The sequence below is a fragment of the Jaculus jaculus genome, chromosome 2 (assembly GCF_020740685.1).
Source record: "Jaculus jaculus isolate mJacJac1 chromosome 2, mJacJac1.mat.Y.cur, whole genome shotgun sequence".
NCBI classification, from domain to species: Eukaryota; Metazoa; Chordata; class Mammalia; order Rodentia; family Dipodidae; genus Jaculus; species Jaculus jaculus.
This window is the reverse complement of record NC_059103.1, coordinates 125,634,870-125,660,486: the sequence shown is the minus strand read 5'-3', so window position 1 is coordinate 125,660,486 and position 25,617 is coordinate 125,634,870. Positions and strand designations below refer to the sequence as shown.

The window sequence follows — 25,617 nt, the reverse complement described above, 5'->3', positions numbered from 1 at the left end:
GGCAGAAAGAAAAAAGTCAAGGTTGCCCTCAGGTATATAATAAATTAGAGGCCAGACTGGGCTTATAGGAGACAACAAACAAATCACTGATAAAAATGCTATCTTTTCAGCCGGGCGTGGTGGCGCACACCTTTAATCCCAGCACTTGAGAGGCAGCAAGGCCACCCTGAGACTCCATAGTGAATTCCAGGTCAGCCTGGGCTAGAATGAGACCCTACCTCAAAAAACCAAAAAAAAAAAAAAAAAAAAAAAAAGGCTATCTTTTCTATCTTGAAAAAGATATATTAAGTATTCAAAAAAGGAAAGTAAGTATTTCAGGTTACTTTCCATTTTTGAAATTCATGAATTAGTTAATTATTTTTGAGGCAGGATCTCATTCTAGGCAAGGCTGACCTAAAACTCTAGCTCCAGGCTGGCCTCAAACTCATGATGATACTTTTAGCTCAGCCTTCTGAGTGCTGGGGTTATAGGTGTGAGCCATCACACCTGACTGTAATTCTGGTCAAAGAATTATGAATACTGTTAGCCGTGATTATCTTTAGGTAGATGGATAATGGGCAGGCAAGGGATGGAGAGCTTTTACTTTTATTTGTACAATTCTATACTGTCTACTGTCTTAGCATTATTTCAGTAGGAGTGAACAGAAACGTTTTGTCTGTCTCCATTAAAAACAGTGTACACATACAAACATACGTGATGTTAAACAAAAACAAAGTTACAAAATAAAAAAATATACATACATAGATAAAGTACAGATTTTAAAGCACAGAAATATGCATATCTTCTTACTTCATTTTTTTTTTGTTTATTGTTTTTTTGAGGCAGAGCCTCATGTAGCTCAGGCCTGAATTTGGTAAGTAGCAGAAGATGACCTTGAACTCTTGATCATCCTGTACTCTTCCTTCTAAGTGCTAGAATTATAGGTAAGCACCTCCATGCTGATGTTTACTGTCTTCAGCATATAATACGCTGTTTAGTTAATTTTACCTGAAGCTCTTGAAACACTGCATTAATATTCATTAAAATTCACATGTTTCCATAACTCACGGTGATATAAAACCATGTGAACAAGACAACAATGATTAGAGGAAGGCATTCACAATGTCTATCATTTGAATGATGGTTCACTCTACATGCCTCACTCAGAGATTTCAGAGGCTGGTCTTCGGATCAGGTCACCAAAATAAGCAGTGATTGTTTTTAATTTATTGTTAAGAAAATTCTGTTCAATTTCCACCTGCCCTCCAGGCCCAGCTAAGGATGCCACCTACAAAGATGAAAAGAGTAAGTCACACACACACAATTTCAAAACAGTTTTCATGCCTACTGCTTTATCAGAACGTGGAAGACTGGCTTCTTACTTAAGTCATTCACATAACGAAGCAACCTGAATGCTCACTGCTGCTTTTTCTAGGTACCAATGCAGTATTTGGTGGCAGTAATACTTGTTTCAGACAGCATTTATGCTATGGGTAAGATCACTGCGTTATGGTCTTATAAAGATCTGGGTCTCTTAAACAGAGCCACAAGGTACAGTGTTAGAGAAACAAATAAAACCCTTCACAGGTCATATTTATTAACAACATTTAAAGAATGACCAACTTTCCTAAGAACCCACATAAGCCAGATAAAGATAGGACATGCGTCTGGTATTTGTTCATATGTAGTGGCTAGATGACCAGGTATGCCCATTATCTCTCTAATAAATCAATAAATAAAAATAAAGTATTAAAAATACTTTATTTATTTGCAAGCAGAGAAGGGGTGGGGAAGAGAGAAGAAAGGGCGTGGCCAGGGCCTCCAGCCACTACAAATGAACTCCAGGAGCATGCACCACTTTGTGCATCAGGCTTTATGTGGACACTAGGGAAGTGAACTCAGGTTGTTGGGCTCTGCAGGCAAGTACCTTAACCACTGAGCCATCTCTCCAGCCCAGTATTTCTTATATACATCATAAAGAGAATTACCTAAAAAGTAATCTCTTGATTACTTATTGCTTTTTCTTTCTGTGTATCTTTTACAGGGCTCCTTACACAGGGGTACCCTGGACAAGAAATGGGAGTTTTTAAATGTTTACAAAAAACACAAAATATTTTTGGAGATAGTGGTGCTCTTAAGCTTGCTATGTAGCCAGATGACTATAAACTTCTGATCCTTCTGCCTCCACCCACTGAGTGTGGGGACAGGCTTGTGCATCGCCACATCCAGTTTATGCACTTCTGGGGATTGAACCCAAGGCCTCATACATGGTGAGCAAGAAACTATTACTTAACTGATCTATACCCCTAGCCTTTAACATGTTCCTTTTGCTTATCTTGTCACCTCAGTTTCTATTCAGCATTCATAATCTCATGGTGATCCACTGTTGTACTCAATGAATCTTTTCTTGGTAATAAATGCCCTTCTGATAGAGCCAGCAAGGACCTTGTCTGGAGTTTGTTTGCAGCAGGCCCTGGTAAGCCCATTCTCTCTCAAATAAATTTAAAAAAACAAACAACAAAAACAAAAAAGCAAAGTCAGAACCCATGGTGGGCTTCTGTAATGCCATCACACCGATGCTGATGGACAGATGAGAAGCAGAGACAAGAGAATTTTCCAGAAGCTCCTGTTGGGTGCAGTGCAGCTGAGTGGGAATCTAGAGCGTGAAACCCTGCCTTATGAGATGGAGAAGATGAGGACTGACTAGAGAGGTGTCCTCTGACCTCCATAAATGTATGTCATGGCACATGTATGCCTACCTTACACTCATCCACATGAACCTGCATACATAATAAATAATAATAAATTTTAAAAAGGCTTTCATATTTACAAGGAAGTTAGTTGAAAAGAATCTGCTATTTGAAATATTATTTTCTTCAATCTTATATTACTGTCTCCTTTCATTTTAAGATTCCCACATATGAAAACATTTTCTGTTTTAAAAAAGAAAAAAAGCTGACTTCCCACTGTAATTTAATGTAAACTTAATACCAAATAAAAAAACATACTTGAAAATTTACCCACTGTTTCTGGATTTTTAAAAATCATTTTCTAATGTTATTACTCCCCCTAGAGGAAGAAAACAAGAATGAACTACCAAGTCTAATTCTATGGGGTTTTAAAGACAAAACAAAAGCAGTTTTTCTCAGCTATATTTCCAGTTTAGACTCTCCAGATGCTTGAGCCCTTGAAGCCCGCCATGGCCCAGAAGAAGGCGGTGAGCAAGGTGCAGAATCAGGACAGCAAGAAGCGTAAATTCAGCCGTAAGGGAAGCTACTCATTGTACGGGCTGCTGCAGCAGGTGCACTCCAGACAAGAGCATCTCGTCTAAGGCCATACACACCATGAACTCACTGGTTAACGACACCTCAGAGCATACCATGGCACATGCCTGGTGCATTACAGTAAGAGCTCAACCATTGTGTCCTGGAAGATCCAGATAGCCATATGCCTGCATGCAGATCTGGTCAAAGCCCACTGTGTCTGTCAAAAGGCACCAGGGCTGTCACCAAGTACACCCACCAAGAGGAGCAATCTGCCTTTAATCTCTTCTAGCTCCGCATGTCACTGCAAGACGCTGTTTCATCTTACAAATAGGACAATGGAAATGAGTGAGACGAGAAGATAAATGGAAGTTGTATGTATGTGTGTACATACACACACACATATTTTTTCAAGGTGAGGTTTGATTCTAGCCCAGACTGACCTGGTATTCACTATGTAGTCTCAGGGTGGCCTTGCACTCATGGGTATCCTCCTACCTCTGCCTCCCAAATGCTGAGATTAAAAGCATGTGCCACCACACCTGGCTTAAACAGGTGTATACACACACAAACATACACCCACCCACCCACCCACCCACACACACACACACACACACATATGTATGTGACCTCAAACTTACGGTGATCCTTCTACCTCAAGTGCTGGGGTTAAAGGCATGTGCCACCATGCCCAGCTCCTAAACAGCTGGAAACAAAAAGCCCTAGCTTTAAAAGCATTTTTTTTCCTGAGAATAAAAATATGAATTGTTCGTTGTAGAAATTTATGAAGGAAAATATGTAAGTATAAAATTAAATAACTCTTATTGTATCTTTTGTAAATGTATATGAGATAACCACCTATATGAATATGAATGTTATATACAAATAATGAATACATGATGGGTTGGAGAGATGATGGCTTAATGGTTAAAGATGCTTGCTTGCAAAGCTGATGGCCTGGATTTGATCACTCAGTACTCTCATAAAATCAGTTGTACAAATAAACATATGTCACATATAAAAAAGCACATTTTTCTCATGTTAATGTAATTAGAAGAAATTTAATAACTGATTTTTTTTTTAAAGCTAATCAGTCGCTTTTCCTTTGCTATCCAAACACCTAAACGAGTCAACCTATAAGTAATATTAAGGGCCACGGTTTAGTTCACAAAGATCACACTATCTCTTCTGAGGTAGTTATGAAGCATTATACTTTCCTGTGAGAAAAACAAGAATTATGGAATCTACATGTTCAGCCTGACCTAGAAGTCCAGAAAGCAGGTCTGAGTCATGAGTAAAAGGTAACAGGTTTAATGTAAAGTGTGATATAAAATTTTATGACACTAAGTGATAGAACTTTTCTTACAGTTGGTAAAATAAATACAACTATGTTCGGAGGCCTAATGTTTAGACATGTGGATCATAAACATATGACCGCCGGTAAGATGAAAGTTCATTTATTTCTAACTCATTATGTGAGCGCCCACCATGTTAATTTCACCTATTCTTTAACACAGATAGTCTCAACTATGGGGCACTCTATAATCACTTAGGGAGCTTTAATGCTTGGCTTTCATTACAGAATATAACCCAGAAACTATCTTCTAGTGAATAAGGGTATTAGCGGTTTAAAATGCTTTTGAGTTAAAGCCATAAAATTCTTACGTGGAACACCAAAAGTGCAGGTAACACACTCATATAAAACAGATAAACTGAACCTAATAATGGGATGAATACAACCGCTGAAAGGAGGCTGAGATAATCTAGAGGGCAAACGAACATCTGAAATACTGAAAAATAAAAGACAGACATTAATGGATATTCCAGAAAAACAGGAGGAGATGATGAGAACACAGATGAGGAGACAGTGATACCAGAAGGTAGTTACAACTATTCAAGTTAAAGGTTTGCTTTGTCTCTTTATTGAGACAGAGTCTCACTCTGCAACCTGTAGCCTCAGCCTCCCAGGTGCTGCTTTTAAAGACACAGGCCACCACACCTGGGGAAGGTGTTGCATCAGTAATATTGGCTAGGTTACTATTTTCCATGATATGTAAACCTTCTACTCTAAAGACAGTTTCAGTAGAGGCAGAAGATGGATAGTCTAGCTGTGCAGCACCTGTACACAACACCATCAATCATCCTTTCAATAGATCTTCATAAAAGTCTGGTGTACACCATTTGTGCCTATATTACTCAGAAGCTGTGGTGATACAGAGAGTGGAAGACAGGCCGGAGATTTCTCATAAGTGGAGGTTTGCTGTAAGGAAATGCCCTTGTAATTTTTTCTATTTATTCTTGGAAAGGCTCGTCCCAAGTTCTTTAATAATGGCTTACCTGGTCAATATCAGCATTTCTTGGAAGAAAATAAACAATATTATTAGTGATCTTCTGGGAAAGTCTGAAAATTTCAAATGTGGAGAGTAGTTAAGGGAAAAAAAAACCAGTTAATTTCTGATCAGAAAGAGATGATCTTTATTTCTCCAAAGGAAGCCTATGTTGGTGTGCAATAAAAAGGCACAAATGTAACCCTGCTAATAGAACCTAAAAGAGACCTTAACAACCTAAGATTTGATAACCCAGCAGCAATGCTGTCCCTGACAAGTTAGATTAGGAGTTAAATCTACTTGTGCAACTGCTGGTAGGCAAAAGTCAGAAATAATACATACTCTATCTTTTTGCTATTTTCTGTTTTAAAAAATTTATTTATTTGAGAGAAAGAAAGAAGCACCTACCTACAGATAGCCACCTGGCTTACATGGGCACTGTGTCTTTAGGTTTTGTAGGTAAGCACCTTAACTGGTAAGCCATCTTTCCAGGCCCATACTATTTATTAATTGAGAGCTTGTTTGGAAGTTCTAACAGGGAAGCACAGGCATATACCCTTGACTAAAGACTGGTCCACCTCTATTTGGGGAAGGTTGTCCTCTTCGACCAACCAAGTGTGCAGCTTTGGGAAGGACACACATGTAGTGTTCAGGAAGGGGACACCTGTTGAGCCAGCCAGATCAGCCAAATAAACCTTGGTGACCAATGGGGTGACTGATGCCAGATCACCCTCACATCCTGCTATTTCTTAATTGAAAACCATAGAATAGGAAATAGGAATGCTCACTTCTTCTGAGTGAAAAGTCTCAAGATATATAGCAAATCAGTCCATGTCTGTGAGTTGATGAAAAGTAAAAAAAGAGATCACTCCAAAATTCCAAACAATAAATGTATTCTAGTTCTTATTTTATAATGGCAAAATTCAATAGTAGTAATAATCAAAGGAACCTCATACTTGCCATTTCTTTTAGAAATCTTCTGTTACACACTCTTTACATTTTCTGGTATCTGTGGAATCTATTAAATCTATCAACCTATTAGCTATCATCTCTCTCTTATACACATTTCCTCTTCAAAATCATTTGTATAATAACTCTTAGGACTTCCAAAGGATATCCATCAGGAGACATCATTGTCCTAATGTCAAAGGTCTCTGAAGTGGCATAATCCGGTCCTCCCCAAGGTGGGCTTAAGAACACAACATCAGCCTTTAAACAGGGAGCCAGCAGTAGGAAATCTCCACAGATGAACTCTATATTATCTGCTATCCCATAAACCTCAGCATTATTACGAGCGAGATCAATTTTATCAGGGTCAATATCAATGGCAATCACTAAAAACAGGACAAGAAAAAAAAATGGGTCAATTGTCACAGAGTTCATCCTTCCAATACTCTGCTGATATAAATACTGATATAAATTATATAAATACAATACTGCTGATATAAAAACTATCTTGGCTGGGCGTGGTGGCGCATGCCTTTAATCCCAGCACTTGGGAGGCAGAGGTAGGAGGATCACCGTGAGTTCGAAGCCACCCTGAGACTACATAGTGAATTCCAGGTCAGCCTGGGGTAGAGTGAGACCCTACCTCAAAAAACCAAAAAAAAAAAAAAAAAAAAAAAAAACAAATAAAAACTATCTTTTAAGACTAAGAAACATGGGTACAATTATATATATATATTATATATATATAACTTTGAGTTATAAGTTTGTATTTAAACTAGAAAGACTTACCATTATATTATATCAAGGAAATGTGCCTGATAAAGGCTTCTGAGGTGTCTTATCTAGCCTACCTCACCAAACCAAGTGATAGTCGTAGTCCTGCTTTTGCTGATGATGTACAGACCAGGCAGTTACTACTAGCAAAATCACTAGTTGCATGTAAAGCCCAATGCTTGCTCTCAGAGAAGACAAATTACCTCAAAATGAGGAATTGTCCAAATGGAAATAAACTTTAACAATTTGCAAGGAAACCAAAAAATTTTTTTTTATAAATCGTATAGACAAGTCATGAATAAGAAATGTAAAAGCACTGTCTGATAATGTTTAGTGAGATATTGGCTAAATGTAATTCTGGTGCAGACAGCATGATCATCATGGAAATAGAGCTGTCCAGAAACTGCCAGTCTCAAAATTCAATGTGTTAAATCACATGAACAATGAACACAAACAATAAATTATATATATATGACACAAATCAGCCATTTACCATACTATGTTTCCTAGTCTAATAAATTAATATTCACATTTATGATTCTTTTCAGCTACTATGCTGAGTTCAGAAAAAGATGGAAAATACACACTGGCAACTCACAAAACTTCCAAAGTCATCCTATCTACTCAGTAATTCTTACTTCCACCTGCATTTCTTCTTGAAGCAAACTTCGATGTTAGGGCTAACAATGTAAGTACTCTTATGGAAGTGAAATGCTGATAAACACTGGATACTACATAGGATGTACTGTCAAATCATGCCAGTTCTGGTAGTTTGAATGGATGCTCCCCAATGACTCATTTTATTCAAGCTTGTAACCTGATGTCACTGTGGGTGGACCCTAGGGGACAGCCCTAAGTTGTGTTTGGGGGCGGGTCTGAATTCCTGCTATGCAGAGTGCTTGCGCTCTGCCAGGGCTGCTGCAGTGAGCTGGCTTGTGTTGTTGGTGGTTGCTTTTTCTCTTTTCTCTCCACATGGACCTGTGAAAGTGGGCCAGCTTCTTCCACCATTATGGAACCTTCCCCTGGATCTGTAAGCTTCAATAAACCCCTTCCTCCATAACTTGTGTCTGGTTTGGAATTTCATCACAGCAATGTGAAGCTGACTGTGACAGATAATGCCAGCTAATAACCACCACATGTGACCATTGCCTGTAAACTGACTATGATGAAATAATATGATGAATGTTAAGTCCTCATCTACACGGTCACATTAAACAGAACAGCCACAGGTGACTACTAGCTACAACACTGGACAGCACAGAGAACATTTATTTCTATCATGGAAAGTTCTACTGGGTTAACACTATAAATGCTGCTAGAGTCCATAGCAGGGAAAGTATGTAATACAATACAAAACTACAGGATTCTCTTGTCATTCCATTGAGTATATTCATAGTGAATAGTAAGAAATTGGCATGAAGGGATAATATGGCTAAGTATAATGAATTGTATGCACATATATATACTTAAATACAATTAATTATTCAGCAACTGTTAATTAATTCCCTGTCATATTACAGTCAGCTCAACCATGCTAAGGGGACTTTAGATGCAATACATGTACCTAGTAATCAAAGAGCACCTGAGAGCAACCACTTCTCTGTTGATCAAGTCCTGGGATACTGCTGTACTGAATATGTATATGGGAGGTGTCTCAGTTATCTTTTCATTGCTGGGACAAAATAGTTGACAAAAATCAGTTCAGGAGCCAGGTGTGGTAGCGCATACCCTTAATCCCAGCACTCGAGAGGCGGAGGTAGGAGGATCGCTGTTAGTTCAAGGCCACCCTGAGACTACATAGTGAATTTCAGGTCAGTCTGAGCTAGAGTAAAACCTTACTTTTTAAAAAACAAAAATCAGTTTAGGTAAGGAAAGGCTTATTTTAGCTTACAGTTCCAGGTTATAGTTCATCATGACAGGGAGGCATGATGGTGGCAGTAACTTGAGGCAGCTGGTCACATTCAGTCCACAGGGAGGAAGCAGTGATAAGCTGCTACTTAGCTCTCACCCCCCCTTTTTTTGGGGGGGGGAATCATTTGTTTATTTATTTGTATGCAAAGAAAGAGAGAGAGAGAGAGAATGAACGAACGGGTATGTCAGGGCCTTCTGCCACTGCACACTAACTCCAGATGCATGCACTGCTTTTTGCATCTGGCTTTATGTGGGTACTAGGGAATCGAACCCAGGCTGTCAGGTCTTGCAAGTAAGTACTGTATCCACTCAGCCCTATCTCCAGCCCCCTCTCCTGTTTATATAGTAGAGGACCCCAGCCCAAGGAATGGTGCCATCCACAGTTAAGGTGGGTCTTCCTACCTCAATTCATCTAGTCAAGATAATCCCTCATAGACATGCACAGAGGATCACCTAGTGTACATATCCCTCACCTGTGATTGTGGGTCCTGTCAAACTGACAATCAGTATAAACCATCATAGGAAGGTTTCTGAGTTTCCAATCCAGTGTGTTGCCAGGGCAGAGGCCAAGCTGTTACTGCACTGGGAAAGCCTCATATTGGGTATCTGCCTCCTTTTTGTCTCAGAGACTGGCAGTCTGTAAGGTTGAGTGATTAAACGACACTATGTGGGTATGATGGGAATTGATCTGTGAGAACATGGAAGTAGTTTCCCTTTAGCTTAGATACGTTTAGATTCTTTCTTTTACCAAATGTGTACTAAACTTCAGAAAATCTTGGCATCACATTTAATGGACATAATGTCTGTGGATGCAGAGGCTAGTACTTTCCATTTATCCACAAAATATGGACCTCACCTATGTGAACCATTTCAAGACTTCATGCTATCATCATATTTTACCCAACAGTTAATTTTAAAATAACATGGTGAAAGCCCCAGCAAAAAAGAGTTTAACTTTGAGGAAAAATTATTTTAGACAATTTATATTAAGAGTTATAGGAATGGCTTATCTGGAGGTCTGAGAAGACTTTTGAGTAAATACTGAATTCAAAGAAAATAAAGGGGCTAGAGGGATGGTTCAACAGTTAAAGGCACTTGTTTGCAAAGCCCAGGTTCAATTCCTCAGTAAAATAGTGCATGCATATGGAGGTTTTTTTTTTTGTTTTTTTTTTTTTGCAGTGGCAAGAGGCCCTGATGTGCCCATTCTTTCTCTCTCTCTGTTTGGAAATAAATAAAAATATTTTAAGAAGACTACTTTGATAAGTAGATAAATGAAAAACAGGTTTCATCTAGGTTTTTTGGAACTGAAAGTTAGCAAATGTCATGGCTTAAGCATAGGGGTAACTGGATAAAGATAAAATTAACTGCAGTTTCTTTTATATCCTCTCTTGACAAACATATTATGCTTTTCAAGTTATAATAGGAGTGGTGGTTTGATTCAGGTGTCCCCCATAAACTTATGTGTTCTGGATGCTAGGTTCCCCAGCTGATAGCAATTGGAAATTAATGCGTCCTGGACGGAGTGTATTGTTGGGGGTAGGCTTATGGGTATTTTAGCCAGTTTCCCCATGTCAGTGTTTGGCACACTCTCCTGTAGCTATTTGAGACAAGGTCTTTTTATATAGCCTGGCTAATCATGAACTCATGATCTTCCTTTCTGTGTAGTATTACAGGTATCTACCACCATACTCCATGAGAACATTTCAGTCGTCAAAGATGGAGCAAGCATATTACCTACTTGACACAGTCACTAGCAGATATATAGGACTGGAGATTTTCTTTCTCTGATTCCAAAGTCAAACAACCAAGAGGATGAGACAATATTTAAAGGGTTTTGGGGGCCTTAGGATCTTAAACCAGAAGGCAGTACAAGGCTAGTTGAACTCAATGTATCCTTTAAAGTTAAATGACATCAAAAGTCATAAAGCTACTAACGAAGAGACAGAACTGGGTCTGGCTCCAACTTAGCATTCTTGGTTTTACAGACTATTACAATCTTGTCTCCTAAGGTTAGTAGGTGTGCCTGTGTAATATGAACAATTTACTTCATGTCTTTTTATGTCTCAATTTATCTGTGAAATGAAGACAGTAAATGGCACACTTTACAAATCTGTTGGCTAAGAAAATACACATCAAACACTTACCCAGTATATGGAATACTTAATACATACAACAGGCTACTATGTTTTATACTTGGTATGAAATTATTAATTATCATAAATCTCAGCAAAGGTAGGCAAAAGTGAATTGAAACATTAATTGCATTAACTGGAAATAAAACTTGCACAGATGGCTAGTTACCTCTTTTGCCTGTTAAGGCAAACTGAATAGTGTTTCCTCCAACTCCACAGAATGCATCTACGACAATGTCACACGTGAAGGCCTGAGCGACACGACCCGCAATGTGCTCAGCAATCTTCTCAGGAGTAACTGAAAACCAGCCTTCTGCAAGGGAAGCTTATTTCTGTTAAGATGGTCACTTCCAAAATACCAAGCCAGTAAGAACATAAAGCAAACATGTTGCAAAAAAGCTTAGTTCATAAATTATTGAGCTTTAAAGAAAGGTTCTAAAAAGTTGTTTTATATCCCAGTTCCTGTATAATATACCTACATTTCTCTAGGAACTGTATAGAAATGCCACTTTCATGTTTGAGATACTATTCTTATCTACTATGGAAAATGTAGAGTTAGTTGTTCTCACTGGCTGGCTCCCCACACTCCAGTGAGTCATTTCGGCCACAATAGAGAAGCAATGACCCAGATTTTTACTGACACTGTGTGAAAATTTGTTTTATGGGTCAGAAAAAGCCAAAAATCTGATAGCAAATGGCCAGAGTTGCTTAAGTACGGTATAAATAGTATAATCTTCATCATGTTCAGAAATGAGGTTATGTACTCACTACAGAGGAAAGAGTATTATTTCTGGGCTGGGAAGATGACTCAGTGGGTAAGAGAACTTGTCATACAAGCATGGGTTCTATCCCCCAGCACCCATGTAAAAAGCCTTGCATGGCCATGTATGAGGGTAACCCTGGTGCTGGGTAAGGCAGGGACAGAAGGACTGCTGGGGCTTACTGCTCAGCCAGTGTATCTGAAAAATAGTGTGGGCTCCAGGCTCAATGAGAGACTCTCTCAGAGAAATAAGTTGAACGAGCAAAAAAGGGGATGTCCTCTTTTAGTCTCTGTAGGTGTGCACAGGGTATGCACACCTACACATAAAAATGCATTCACAATGTACACACACACACACACACACACACACACACACACACACACTCTACAACTCCCCCTAAAGACCACTATTGTTCTTTTCCAACAGAAGATAATTGAATTTTTAAAAAGATTTTTCTGAGCTGGGTGTGGTGGTGCATGCCTTTAATCCAGGACTTGGGAGGCAAAGGTAGGAGGATCACCTTGAGTTCGAGGCCACCCTGAGACTCCACAGTGAATTCCAGGTCAGCCTGGGCAAGAATGAGACCCTACCTCGAAAAACCAAAAAAAAAAAAAAAAAACAAAAAACAACTGAACAAAATGATGTACAATTTTTTCAGTCCCTCCATTCTTTACTAAAACTAATTTCTCTCTCTCTCATTTTTTTTTTTTTATTTGTGTGAGAGAGAGGAAGAGAAAGAATGGGCATACCAAGACCTATTTCCACTGCAACTGAATTCCAGATGCTCCAGTTTTATGTGGGTACTGGAGAATCTAAACCTAGAATGGCAGGCTTTGCAAGCAAGTGCTTTTAACCATTGTGCCATCTCTGCAGCCCTCTCTTACTAAAATTTTACATGTCTCCTCATTACTGGAAGAATAAATCTAAACTTCTTTCAATATAACTTCAAGGTTTTCCCAATTTTATTTCTCCTAATAGCTATGTACCTTCCTTAATGTACAACATTTTGCAAAATTATTATATGGTGGCACATACATACCTTTAATCCCAACACTTGGGAGGCAGAGGTAGGAGGATGGCTGTGAGTCTGAGGTCAGCCTGAGACTACATAGTGAATTCCAGGTCAGCATGTGTTAAGAATGTGTCCTTACCTTAGTAAAAACAACAATAACATCATCATCAATGTAAAGGAGGCACAGAATCCTCTGAAATCTACAAGTTAAGACCTCCTGCTTTTGATAGTTAATAAAGATAAATATTTAGGTGGCTTTAATATGCAAATGTAGATTTGTCTGCAAGAACAAGCAGCTATTCAAGGCTAGAGCAGGAAAGCTCAAGAAACAATTCAAAGTTTCCAGTTCCAATTAAATAATTCTCTCCATTGAGTAGATGTCCATCAGATGTCCTTTTTAGTAACATAATTACTTTTGTTATCTATCATAAGTTGCCACAAATACAGATCAGACCTGAATCTGAAGGTAAAATAATTATCTGTATATATATACAGGTATATAGATCTAGTCTAAGCAAAAAGCCTAAGTGGGTGGAGGAGTCTGAGAACTTTCATAGACTAAAGGAAAGTAAAGAAACATGAAAACAATATGATCCTTTCTGGGAAGGAAACTAATTCTTCAAAGGACACAATTAGGACAACTGATGGAACAATGTATGGGTTATATAAATAATTTGTTCTTTGTTTTATTTTCTTGTGGTTCTAGGGACCAAGCTCAGGTCCTTATTATTATTACTACCACATAAAAATCCCCTTGTTCTTAGAAAAATGCATGCTACAATTATAAAGGATAGTGGTATAATGCAAGCAACTCGATTAGAATAACTTAAATATACAGAGTATGACAAATACAACAAAATGTTATACATAGCTGGCTCTGGTTAGAAAGCATATGGAAATTCTATTTATTTTACTTCTATCATCTTCTGTAAACTTGAAGTGGCTTCTAACTAAGTTAAAACATATTTTACCTCGGTCCAACTTGATCCCATCATCAAAACGGGAGAAGAGCCTGTATCTCTGGGCCCAGTATTTTGCCAGCTCTGGATCACAGGCTATTTCAGGAGGCAGACCATTTATCTTTTTGTTCTTGTTTTTCTTCTTCTTTGTCTTTATTTTGGCTAAAATAAGATACAAGGAATACTGATGCTATGAAAATAGGACACCACAGGGAAACTAAAGGGTCCATCATATGGGACAATCACAGCTGTGGGTGGCTCCAGAATGTGTGTGCAATGACAAATCCAGGGAAGCACGGGAATGCCACAGACTTCAGACCACAGCCTCTGCTTCCTTACTTGTTGGCTTCAAAGCTTGGCTTTCTTAGTCCCAATTTCTCATTCCTACAGACAGGCATGCTGGCACACTCCTTTAGTCACAGCACTCAGGAGGCTAAGATAGGTGGATACTTGTGAGTGCAAGGCCAGCCTGGAGATACAGAGTGAGTTCCATGTCAGCCTGGGATAGAGTGAGACCCTACCTTGAGATAACAACAAGGAATTAATTAATTCAAAAGTAGTATTTTTCTGTTTTTATTCATAGCATTCACAGGAGATACAGCCTCGAGCATTCTTAATCTGCAATTCTGAAATCTTCTAAAACAAGGGATTTTTTTTTAAAAGACATGATTCTACACGTAGAAAAATTCCACACTTACCTCATGTGACTAAGTAAGAACTAAGACACACTGAAATACTGTTTAACTCTCTTCAGGGTATGTGTAAAGATACAAAGGAAATATGAACGAATATGTTGAGATTTGAGTCCTATTGCCAAATGTTTCATTAAATATATGCAAATATTCCAAAACTAGGAATCTGAAATACTTTCAACCATTTCAGGTAAGGAATATTCAACCTGTACACAGAGACACTATTATAGATACAGAAGCAATTATTAGCCACAAAAATACTTTTTTTTTGAGGTAGGGTCTCACTCTGGTCCTGTGGTCCAGGCTGACCCAGAATTTACTATGTAGTCTCAGAGTGGCCCAAACTAATAGTGATCCTCCTACCTCTGCCTTCCAAGTGCTGGGATTAAAGGCGTGTACCACACCTGGCTCAACAATGTTTTATAAAAGCATACAGGTCATAAAAATTTATATATAAAAGTATATAATGTGAAAATATTTACTACTGTTTACTATGCCAATCACTATGTATGTCAATGTACCATCTAACCATCCAACTACCACAAAACCAAAAGTATAAAAGAGTAGGTGAGCTTCAAAAGATTTCATGAGGGATATCCCCTGAGGCCCAGAGGACAGAATGGGAGAAGAGTTGAAGTTCAAGGGCAAATGTGTCCCTCAGGTTTTCTTTGAGTTTATCACATTTTGCTTAGGCAACAGTGGAGTCAAAGGTGCCAAATCACAGCCAGTTAGCACATTTACACTTAATATGCCATCTCTACACTTACAATTAATTACGAAGAACCACCAAGGCATAGGTGATACAAAATGAAAACTAAGGAAACACAATTCAATGAAATATGGGCTTCTATAAATCCAAGCAAGTTGAGCGTTCCAGACTCACCTTTACTTTCTATCTGAGGAGCGTCTGCTATTTCTTCAGCTACATGGTCCCGCATCTCTGGAGCAGCTGGCAGCAAGCTGCTGCCTTCACTCTTTTCCGTTTCAAATTCACTGGCTGAAGAGGGGTGACACTGCTCAGGTGTGGGATTTCTCACCTCCATTAGGTGGTCAGCTTTTGGAGCAGACATGTCTTGTTCCTCAGACTCACTGCTTGTGCAAGTGTCTTGCATTTTATCGTGAGAAAACAACTCCTGTGATGCTTCCTCATCTGCTGGTTCATTAACCCATTTTAGGAATTTTTCTACCTGAAATGTTAAGATGCCACCAGGAGCACAAGTTAACTATAAACGGCATGGAATTTTACCATCTTTCACCATTTGTATCTTAACAAGTATAGCCAGTATTATTAGCTCTTAGAAGTACAATGTATTACACAAGCAAAACATAATTCTGAGCTAATTGGAATGATCCAGTCATCATATGATCTTATTAAAGATTTTTTCTTAGAAGAAAGAAAATAACACATTAAACACTCCTTGCTTTATTAACACCAGGAGGGTAAACCCAAACTATCCCAGTAGCTTTCCATAATGGCCTCTAAGAATATGGCTGTGCTATGAAATTATTACCAGAAAGTATCTATTAAGTTTATACCCAACATATTGTACAGCTTCCTGATAGGATTGGTTACTAGGCCATTTGTTTCAGATATAACCAGGACTACTAAAATATTAATTAAAATACCAGCAGCAGCCAATTAACCTGAAACATACTTATTAATTTTAGTTTTTCAAAGTTACATAGAGGTTTTTACAAAACTAAACCACAATCTATGCTACAAGCTACATGGCATCAAATGAATAGTGCTAATTTGTTTTTAAAAATAAAAGTGGTGTTACTTTGGAAAGAATGAACACTTTTTAAATCAAGCAGCAGAGCTAGAAAGGTTAAGTTCTAACAAAGAAGGTTTATTTGTTAAATGTTAAGAAGGCTCAAGGTTATATGACAAACTTCCTTTTATCTCTATAACATGAACAGTCTTCAGATTATGTCTTTATGACATAATGAGTAAATTCCACTGAGTGGCAGACACACAATGTTCTTGAGAATAATATGCCATCTATACCTCACCAGAGACTGAAGAACACCACAGCCACATTTCCTTAGCAGCTGTGTTTCTACACTCATCTACATATGAACCATCGGAACTGTTGCACCCAATAGATTACAGAAGGTCCTACAAGATTGGTACTAGACAGTCTATTTCAAGTATAATCAGGCCCACTAAAATATTCAATAAAATATTACCAGCAACCAACCAACTTCAAACATAATAAAAAAAATAAAACCAGCTACAAATTGGTAACATATTCTGCAAGTATGTTGAAATCTGGAAGGATAATGTTCACTGAGGACAAAAGAAAAACATTGAGAAGTTTGAAATTAGGTCCCCTTGCCCTTAAAGGGATGATGGCTCTCATTAGGAAGTTTTTTTTTTTCCCCTAAAAAATAGAAGAATACCTTGTTAAACCATGAAATCCTGTAATTACTTTCATTTCCTACTATTAAAATGTTATGTATAGCAAAGACCAAGAAGATGATATATATTTTTCAGGCTATACCATCAATCAATAAATTGGTCCTGTAGCTCATACTTTTGAATTGGGAATATTACTTCCAAGTGTAAATGATCATCTTTGGGTGAGCTCAGAATTAAGGCTTACATTAAAAAGAATGTAGACTACTAGGATCCTACTTTGTGTGAAACATATGAGAAATTCATTTGTCCTTGGTCTGTTACTACATAGGCAATGCAGTTATCTTTTTAGATACAATTCCTTATAGTTTGCAAATATCCCTTTTACCATTACCTCAACCTCTTTTATCCCCCCAAACTAGTTGGCATAATATAAGCCTTTAGACATCCTATCTTGAAGAAACACAACTCTCATCTGAATATAACAATTTTTTTTTTTTTTTTTTTTTTTTTGGTTTTTCGAGGTAGGGTCTCACTCTAGCCCAGGCTGACCTGGAATTCACTATGGAGTCTCAGGGTGGCCTCGAACTCATGGCGATCCTCCTACCTCTGCCTCCCGAGTGCTGGGATTAAAGGCGTGCGCCACCACGCCCGGCTTGAATATAACAATTTTAAGAAGTCATGTTTATAAGATCTGACTGTAATATTTATACACACCCTACTCAGGGCTTTGCTTTTCTTGAGAAGTGGTTTTTGAGAGTCTTCAGTAAAGAAGATGTGGCTGTTTTTCATCTTCATCTGCTTGCGCATGTCCAGACACCGTGACTTAGATTTCAGGTTCTTCTCTAGATACCTGACGTTTCGATGACTAAAACTGGTAATTCCACCATATCTATGACCAGATCAAAAGAAGTGACTCATACCTTAGTTTTGGGAGAAAAGAAGAAAACTAACATTTTTCACTAGTATTCTATTCATAGCCACTATTTCATTAAATTACAAAAACGATGGAATCAAGTACAAAATGCTCTAGCATTTGTTATTTCAAAGCCAATATGAAACACCAGATATAGGAATAACAGCATTATTTTTTCTTTCTGAGGCAGGGTCCTATACTCCAGGTTTTCCTTGAACTCTTAATCCTCCTGCCTTAGCTTCTTGATTATTGAATTGCAGGGATATATTACCACAACCAGCATATACTTCTGATGTAGAGTAGAAAATAGAAGCTGTCATGGTGGAGCAAACCTTTAATCCTAGGATCACTGTGAGTTTCAGACCAGCCTGGGCTAGAGGGAGACCCTACTTTGGAAAAAACACCACCACCAAAAATAAACAAACTGAAAAGTTAATACAAACTGTAAAGCAGACTGACAAAAAACCCATATTCTCTTCTTAAGAAATTTTTTCTTAAAGTAGAACAATGGCAAAGTTCTTAGCATATAACTGCACATGTACAAATTAACTTTCAGAGTAGTCATTAAATTCTTAACCTACCGCAATCTACATTTATAAGAGGCAAATCTATATCATCAAAATGGGTAAAACATCTTAGCTAACCATCTGAATTTTTCCAGTCCTAAAAGGTATCTGCCCCAAAGCTTTCTTTGACTGTATCAAGCCTCACTAAATTTCTTTGAGTCATATAAAGTTCTTTATAATGAAAAATAATCTTATCCTCAAGTATAATTTAGTTACAAAAAGAGTTGGAGAAAGTTAAATCCCAACTAACCAAGTTTATCTCTATGGATATTTACTAGCAAGAGCTAAATAAATTTCTCAAATAAATTGTGCATTGTAACCAATTCTACTAGGAATTAAAGAAATTATATTGCTAAAGTTTATCTTTAACCTTAGATGATTTATATGAACTACAATTGTCCAAAGGAGGTAACTTTCAAGTAGGATTGTAATTATAAGCATGTCAATTTATATTAATCAGAAGATATTTTTCATGTTCTTTTCCTGCTGACTTCCTAATATGCAGGTTATCTATTTAAATTTCTTAATTTGTACAGAGAAGTAGAAAGTAGAATTCTGAATCTCTAGAAACCTAACTCAAAGACCAGGCAGGCTGAGCTGACATAAATAGTACAGTGAGCTTGTTTAACTGAAATTCAAATCTTTCTGTCCTAGGAGTTCAAATTGCCAGTTGTTCTTATGTAGCTACCCACTTACATTTATTTTCCTTATATTTAATATTTGGGCATTTAACCTCATAGAAAATTTATCTTTCTAAATTTTATAGTAATGCCCCTACTAAAAATTTTACTAACAAGAGAAGTTAATGTTATAATTGCAACATATCACATGCTGTCAAATACAGTATCATATACTACCTCTGTGAAAAATACCAAAGGGCTTTAAGATAGCTGATGTGGTTAAATTTCTAGATGGCAATACCTTGTTTTTTTTTAAAAAAAGAAAGTCACTTAAACATATTTGTGGATAATAACCTCCCACTTACATCCAGTATGGAAAAATTAAATGTGAAAAATTAAAAACCAATGTCAATTTTTTTGGGTTAGAAGAATCACTGCTATGCTAGATGCTTCCCCACAATTATAGTTGGCTCTCAGAAATGAACAGTGATTGGAGGAGAAACAACATCTCATATCACAGGTAAACACCTTAGTGAGGTAAAAACACCCAGAAATAAGGGCTGGGGATGATACCTCACTGCTCAAGCATGTGCTTAGCACGTACTAGATCCTGGGCTCACTGTCCAGTATCACGGAGAAGAAAAGAACTGACAGGACAATAGGAGTGGACAGAAACAGTAAAAGATCTTAACCTAAGAAAAAAAATCTACTGAGCTTACTTTTCCTTTCTTATTTTATTTTTATTTATTTATTTGAGAATGAAAGGAGAGGCAAAGACAGAGAATGGGCATATCAGGACCTCCAGCCACTGCAAATGAACTCTAGACACATGTGCCTCCTTGTTCATCTGGCTTATGTGGCTCCTCGGGACTTGAACCTGGGTCCTTTGGCTTTGCAGATAAATACCTTTAACTGCTAAGCCATCTGTCCTGCCCTCCGACTTTTCCTTTCTTTACATTTGTATGATAATCACAGATTTAACTGACTTGAAAGAACACCTCACTAGAACTTAAAACAATAAGGTCCAGCATCTGAATACAATTCAGGCCTTGTGTACAACTAAAGAACTGTAGTTTGAGCCTGGCGTGTTGGTGGCGTGCCTATAATCCCAGCAATGGGGAGACTGAGGCAGGAGGTAGATAGCAATAGCTTTTATGAGTAGTTACTTTTGTCCTGAACCATGCTTGAATCCTAGGAAGCCACTGTCATCATGGTCTGATTCTGGGTTTTCATCAGCGTCCAGTTCATGGCTAAACAAACAGAACAAGCAGAGTGGTAAGTCATTACCTCCAGAGTCATCAGGAACTCACAACTGCAGGAAGAGTACTTTAATCAGATTCCCCAGATGGCTTACAGTATCCAGCTGTGTTTGAGCAAAACAATAGGCACTCAAATCTTAAACTTGCCAAGTAACTAACTCTATTCCTGAACATTGTACAAATATGGATATCTGTGCTTCTTTGAAAAAACACAAATAAAAACTGTAGTTTGATATGTAGTCTCGGTTGCCTTGAGCTCATGGTGATCCTCCTACCTCTGCCTCCTGAGTGCTGGGGTTAAAGGTGTGTGCCACCACGCCCGGCTCCATTTAAATCTTTTAAATTTTTATTTATTTTAAATTTAATTTAATTTAATTTTTTTGGTTTTTCTGAGGTAGGGTCTCACTCTAGCTCAGGCTGTCCTGGAATTTACTATGTAGTCCCAGGGTGGCCTTGAACTCATGGCGATCCTCCTTCCTCTGTCTCCCAAGTGCTGGGATTAAAGGTGAGCGCAACCACACCCGGCCTAAATTTTTATTTATTAATCTGTACATGTGTGTGCATATGTGCGGAAATGCTAATTTTTTTGTTGTGGAAATAAATAGTTTTACATAGGCACTGGAGAACCAAAACTGGACCGGTATGCTTTTCAGGGAAACACCTTTAGCTGCTAAGCCATCTCCCCAGCCAACCCCCTTTGGCTTACTTTGTTCTTTCTATATAGTGTGCATGGGTGTGCTACTGTGGTAGTTGAATGGGATGGCCCCAAATATAGTTAGGATTTTATTAACATTTGTAATATGGATCTGGCTGGAAGGGGTGTCACTAGATAGATCTTAGGGCCCAGCTGTAAGGTGTGGGGTAGATTCGGAATTTCAGTCTAAAGATATGTAAAGTGTCTGCTTGAAGTTCTGTAGTGTGCTTGCTTGTGTTTTGGTGGTAGCTTGGGGCTTTTTTCTTCCTGTTTGGACCTGAAAAAGTGGGTCATTTTTTTCTGCCATTATGGAACTTCCCTCTATCTTCAATAAATCCCTTCCTCCATAAAAAAACAAAACAAAAAAAAACCCCTGTAGTTTGAAATTAATTGTTTGGAGTACTTTTTCTAGAGGTCTTCTCTAAAACCAAACAAGGAAATACTGGAAAAGTATTAATCTGACCAAAAATTCTAAGAGGAAAACATGTTATAAGAAAAATAAAGGCTGGAGATATGGCTCAGCAGTTTGCCTGGAAAGCCTAAGAACCTGGGTTTCATTCCCCAGTACCCATGTAAAGCCAGATGCACAAGGTGGCACATGCATCTAGAGTTCGTTCATCTCATTGGCTAAAGGCCCACTGTGCCCATTTTTTCTCTGCCTCCTCTCTCAAATAAACAAACAAACTTAAAAAATAAAGAAAAATAAGGTGGGGCTGGAGAGATGACTCACTGGTTGAAGGTTTTGCTTGCAAAGCCTGAAAGCCTGGGTTCAATTCTCCAGTGTCATGGAGCCAGATGCACAAAGTGGCCCACACATCTGGAATTCCTTTTGCAATGGCAGGTGGGCCCTGGTTGCCCATTTTTCCCTCCCTTTCTCTCTGCTTGCAAATAATATTTTTAAATATTTCATTTATTTATTTATTTGAGAGAGAGAGAGAAAGAGGCAGAGGAAGAAGGGGCACGCCAGGGCCTCCAGCCACTGCAAACGAACTCAAAACACATGTGCCCCTGTGCATCTGGCTTACATGGGTCCTGGGGAAGTGAACCCAGGTCCTTCGCAGGCAAACGCGTTAATGGCTAAGCCATTTCCCCAGCCCTAATTTATTTATTTATTTTTTTCGAGGTAGGGTCTCACTTCAGCCCAGGCTGACCTGGAATTCACTATGGAGTCTCAGGCTGGCCTCGAACTCATGGCAATCCTCCTACTTCTGCCTCCCAAATGCTGGGATTAAAGGTGTGTGCCACCACGCCCGGCTAATTTTTATTTTTTTAAAGAAGGCTGTGTTATAGGAGAATCCACTCATTAGAGACTGTGATGGTTCATCTTTACTGTTAACTTGACTGGACTTAGCAACACTTCAGAGACATCTTTAGGCATGTTTGTTAGTGTTTCCAAAGTTTTAAATGAGGAGAGAAGACCCACCCTGAATGTGGGCAGCACCTTCACATGGGCTAGACTGTCCAGTAGGATAAAAAGGAAACCAGAAAAAAGCGAGTAAGGAGCCAGTAGTCATCTCTCTGCTTCCTCACTGTGGGCCCAATGTGACCAGCTGCATCATGTTTCTGCAGACAAACCCCCAAGCTGCTTCCACCACTATGCTTTTCCTGCCACCATGGCTCTCTACTTAAACTGTGAGCCAAAATAAACCATTCCTTCCTTTAGCTGGTTTGTCAGGTATTTTGTCATAGAAATAAGAGGTACCTAATAGATGTACCTTTTAGAAATTCTGAATACCCGAACCAGAGCACTGAATAAACACATACAGCAAGAAATAATTCTTACACAGTTTGCTCTTTCAAGAAAGCAAAGCTCACTGAATATTTACTGAGTATCTACTGAGTACTAGGGATGTTACCTACACTAACATGGAAGAGGAACTTACAAGAACTAATGTGGCAAGCAATAAGCGATGTCTACCGTGTAGAGGTAGGGACATCAAAGGCATGCTTTTCTGAACCATGATACTAAGTCTCTAGAGCCTGCTTACTGTTTGTATAGAAGCTTTATGGGAGACCAAGGTCATATGTGGAACACCTCATATCTAGCAGAGAAATAAAACATTCTCATCGAAATTATGCAATGAAGCCTCCTTTCCTTATTAGCTACAAGATTAGCATTTGGGTACATTCTACTTTACCTTTGTATTTACCTCAGTCTATATTGCTTTAATTATTTGTATAGGTGGTAAACAGAAAGAGCACTGCCTTGCGTAGAGATGGTCTGGGTTCTAGCTTTAGCATGGCCACTGTTACAGAGTAATATAGAAAGGTACTACCTGTCTCAATCACTATGCATTCAATGAGAGCATTAGATTCAGGTCTATTTCAGAAATAAAGTTTGAGATCACATATATACACTTTTGAGGTGGCACAAGACTGCAAGAGGGAGGTTTCCGTAAACATTACTGAAAAGTTATAATCACTGATAGCTACCAAGTGTCAAATATACTGAAAGCTAGTTCCAGTCCACCCAATGATCTCACATGAAGAAAAAAAAAATGGGCATGGTGGTGCACACTTTTAATCCCAGCACCCAGGAGGCAGAGGTAAAGAGGTAGGAGGATCCTCATGAATTCAAGGCCACCCAGAGACTAGTGAATTCCTGGTCAGCCTGGACTAGAGTGAGACCCTACCCCGAGAACTATCCCCCAAAACACACACACACACACACACACACACACACACACACACACACACACGGCTGAACTGATGGCTTAGTGGTTAAAGTGCTTGATGCAAAGCCTGACAGACTGGGTTTGATTTCTCAGTATCCATGTAAAGCCAGATGCTGAAAGTGGTGCATGGGCCAGGAGTTTGTATGAAGAGGCAAAAAGACCTGGTGTACCCATTCTCTTTCTCTGCTTGCAAATAATAAAAACATTAGGGAAGTAAAAATTAAAAAGGCATTAGTCTTATTCACAGGGTAATGCTGTACATGTAGCAGTGTTTAATAACTACTCATGTGTGGACATAAATATGCATATTTTATGCATTCCAAAGCCAATAAATATGCAAATTACCTCCTCTTCAGTTTGCTGAGCTTGTGCTCAGGTGGTCCATCATCACTCTCATCTCCGTCACTGCCAATGGTGCGTAATCTGTCTTTTCTTGCACTTGCTGTAGGTGACTCTCGTGACTCTAAAGAGGTAGAGGAACGGCAGTGATTTTCATCTTTGGTTAGACAACTTTTCTGCCATTTGCAAAGGTAAATACTTCAGTGCACATCCTGCAAGGAACTGTTTATATACATCAGGCCAAGTGCCAGGCTATAGCTATTTGTGTGTCTACAGGCAATGTGAGTAATGTTAGGTATTAAATACATTAACAGCTAAATAAATAAAGTAACAGCCATGATTATAATGTTGAAATTTTCATAACTATGTAGTCATGGGTAGTTTAACATTGTGGTCAATGACAGGACTGCATATTCCATATTTAATGGTGGTTACATAATACCTAGTTACATTCCAACTGCTTAAATTTTAGTATATGCTGATGTCTGTGCAGCAATGAAATTCCCTAGTGATATATTTCTTAGAACTTGATCTCCATATCCTAATTAAAACAAAGTATGGCTGCACTTTTTAAAAGCAAATGGATTCTATTTCTTAGCTGTCCAGATCTATACAAATTAACCTATAGGGTTACCTTTAATGATAGCTGTTGGTAGCTACATTGTCAAGGAACTTCAAATAACTATAAAGGTAGCATGGTCATATGAATTAAAAGCAAATACAAATACAACTGTTTTCAACATAGTTCCTAAATTCATAATGGAAGTAAACAAGACAAGTACTACCTTAAAAACTAACAGAAAAAAGAGTATTTGCAACTGTTTACTTCTACTGAGGCACATACCTGTCTTTGACTTTTATTTCATTAGACTGAAGACAGTAGGTAAATATGACTAAAAGGGAAGGGTGTTTGCAGAGTGGACAGTGGGACATTGTGTGTACCGACAGACTCAGGAGTACGTCAGTGACAAAGAGTAGAAATTATATGTACACAGACCGTACATTCTGATGTAAACAGCCTCATGCTTCCCTGACATGATAAACTGTATCCTCCAATAGTGAACCCAAGAAATCTTCCCTTAAGTTTCTTCTTGTCAGGAATTTGGTCACACCAGCAAGAGAAATAATAAATGAGAATCGTGAAATTTTTCCACTTATAAATTAATCATGGCCACTTAATATTCTATATAGAACAAGACTACTGGTCCTACATGAATTCCATATAGGAACTCACAGTATTTGCCTAATGTCAAATGTTACCTACTCTAATTCATGTGTTCTACAAAGCTGCAGGTTCCAAATTCAGTCTAAATTAGATTTTTTCACAAGCTTTCCAAGTTTGATTTCATTGGCTATAAAGGCACAGAAAAAAGAATATGGATAAATTCTTAACAATACACAAGGGTAATAGGATTTAGGATACAAAAATAT

General features: G+C 38.3%; 1 protein-coding gene across 4 annotated transcripts in view; it reads right to left on the bottom strand.

The window, feature by feature from the left end:
* Window positions 1-233: 233 nt before the first annotated feature.
* Window positions 234-25,617, bottom strand: part of Tgs1 (trimethylguanosine synthase 1) — a 35,383-nt gene continuing 9,999 nt past the window's right edge. For 3 of the 4 annotated variants that reach the window (XM_004653468.2, XM_045142862.1, XM_045142863.1), the window contains 9 exons: window positions 24,193-24,310; window positions 20,386-20,469; window positions 17,835-18,009; window positions 15,642-15,945; window positions 14,079-14,228; window positions 11,504-11,647; window positions 6,687-6,903; window positions 5,580-5,658; window positions 235-1,267 (listed from right to left, as the gene is read on the bottom strand). In XM_004653468.2, the coding sequence (XP_004653525.2) occupies window positions 1,139-1,267; window positions 5,580-5,658; window positions 6,687-6,903; window positions 11,504-11,647; window positions 14,079-14,228; window positions 15,642-15,945; window positions 17,835-18,009; window positions 20,386-20,469; window positions 24,193-24,310 (1,400 nt within the window). In that variant the 3' untranslated portion in view covers window positions 235-1,138. Of the gene's footprint in view, window positions 1,268-5,579; window positions 5,659-6,686; window positions 6,904-11,503; window positions 11,648-14,078; window positions 14,229-15,641; window positions 15,946-17,834; window positions 18,010-20,385; window positions 20,470-24,192; window positions 24,311-25,617 lie in introns of all 4 variants that reach the window. The other variant, XM_045142861.1, reaches the window with a different exon arrangement.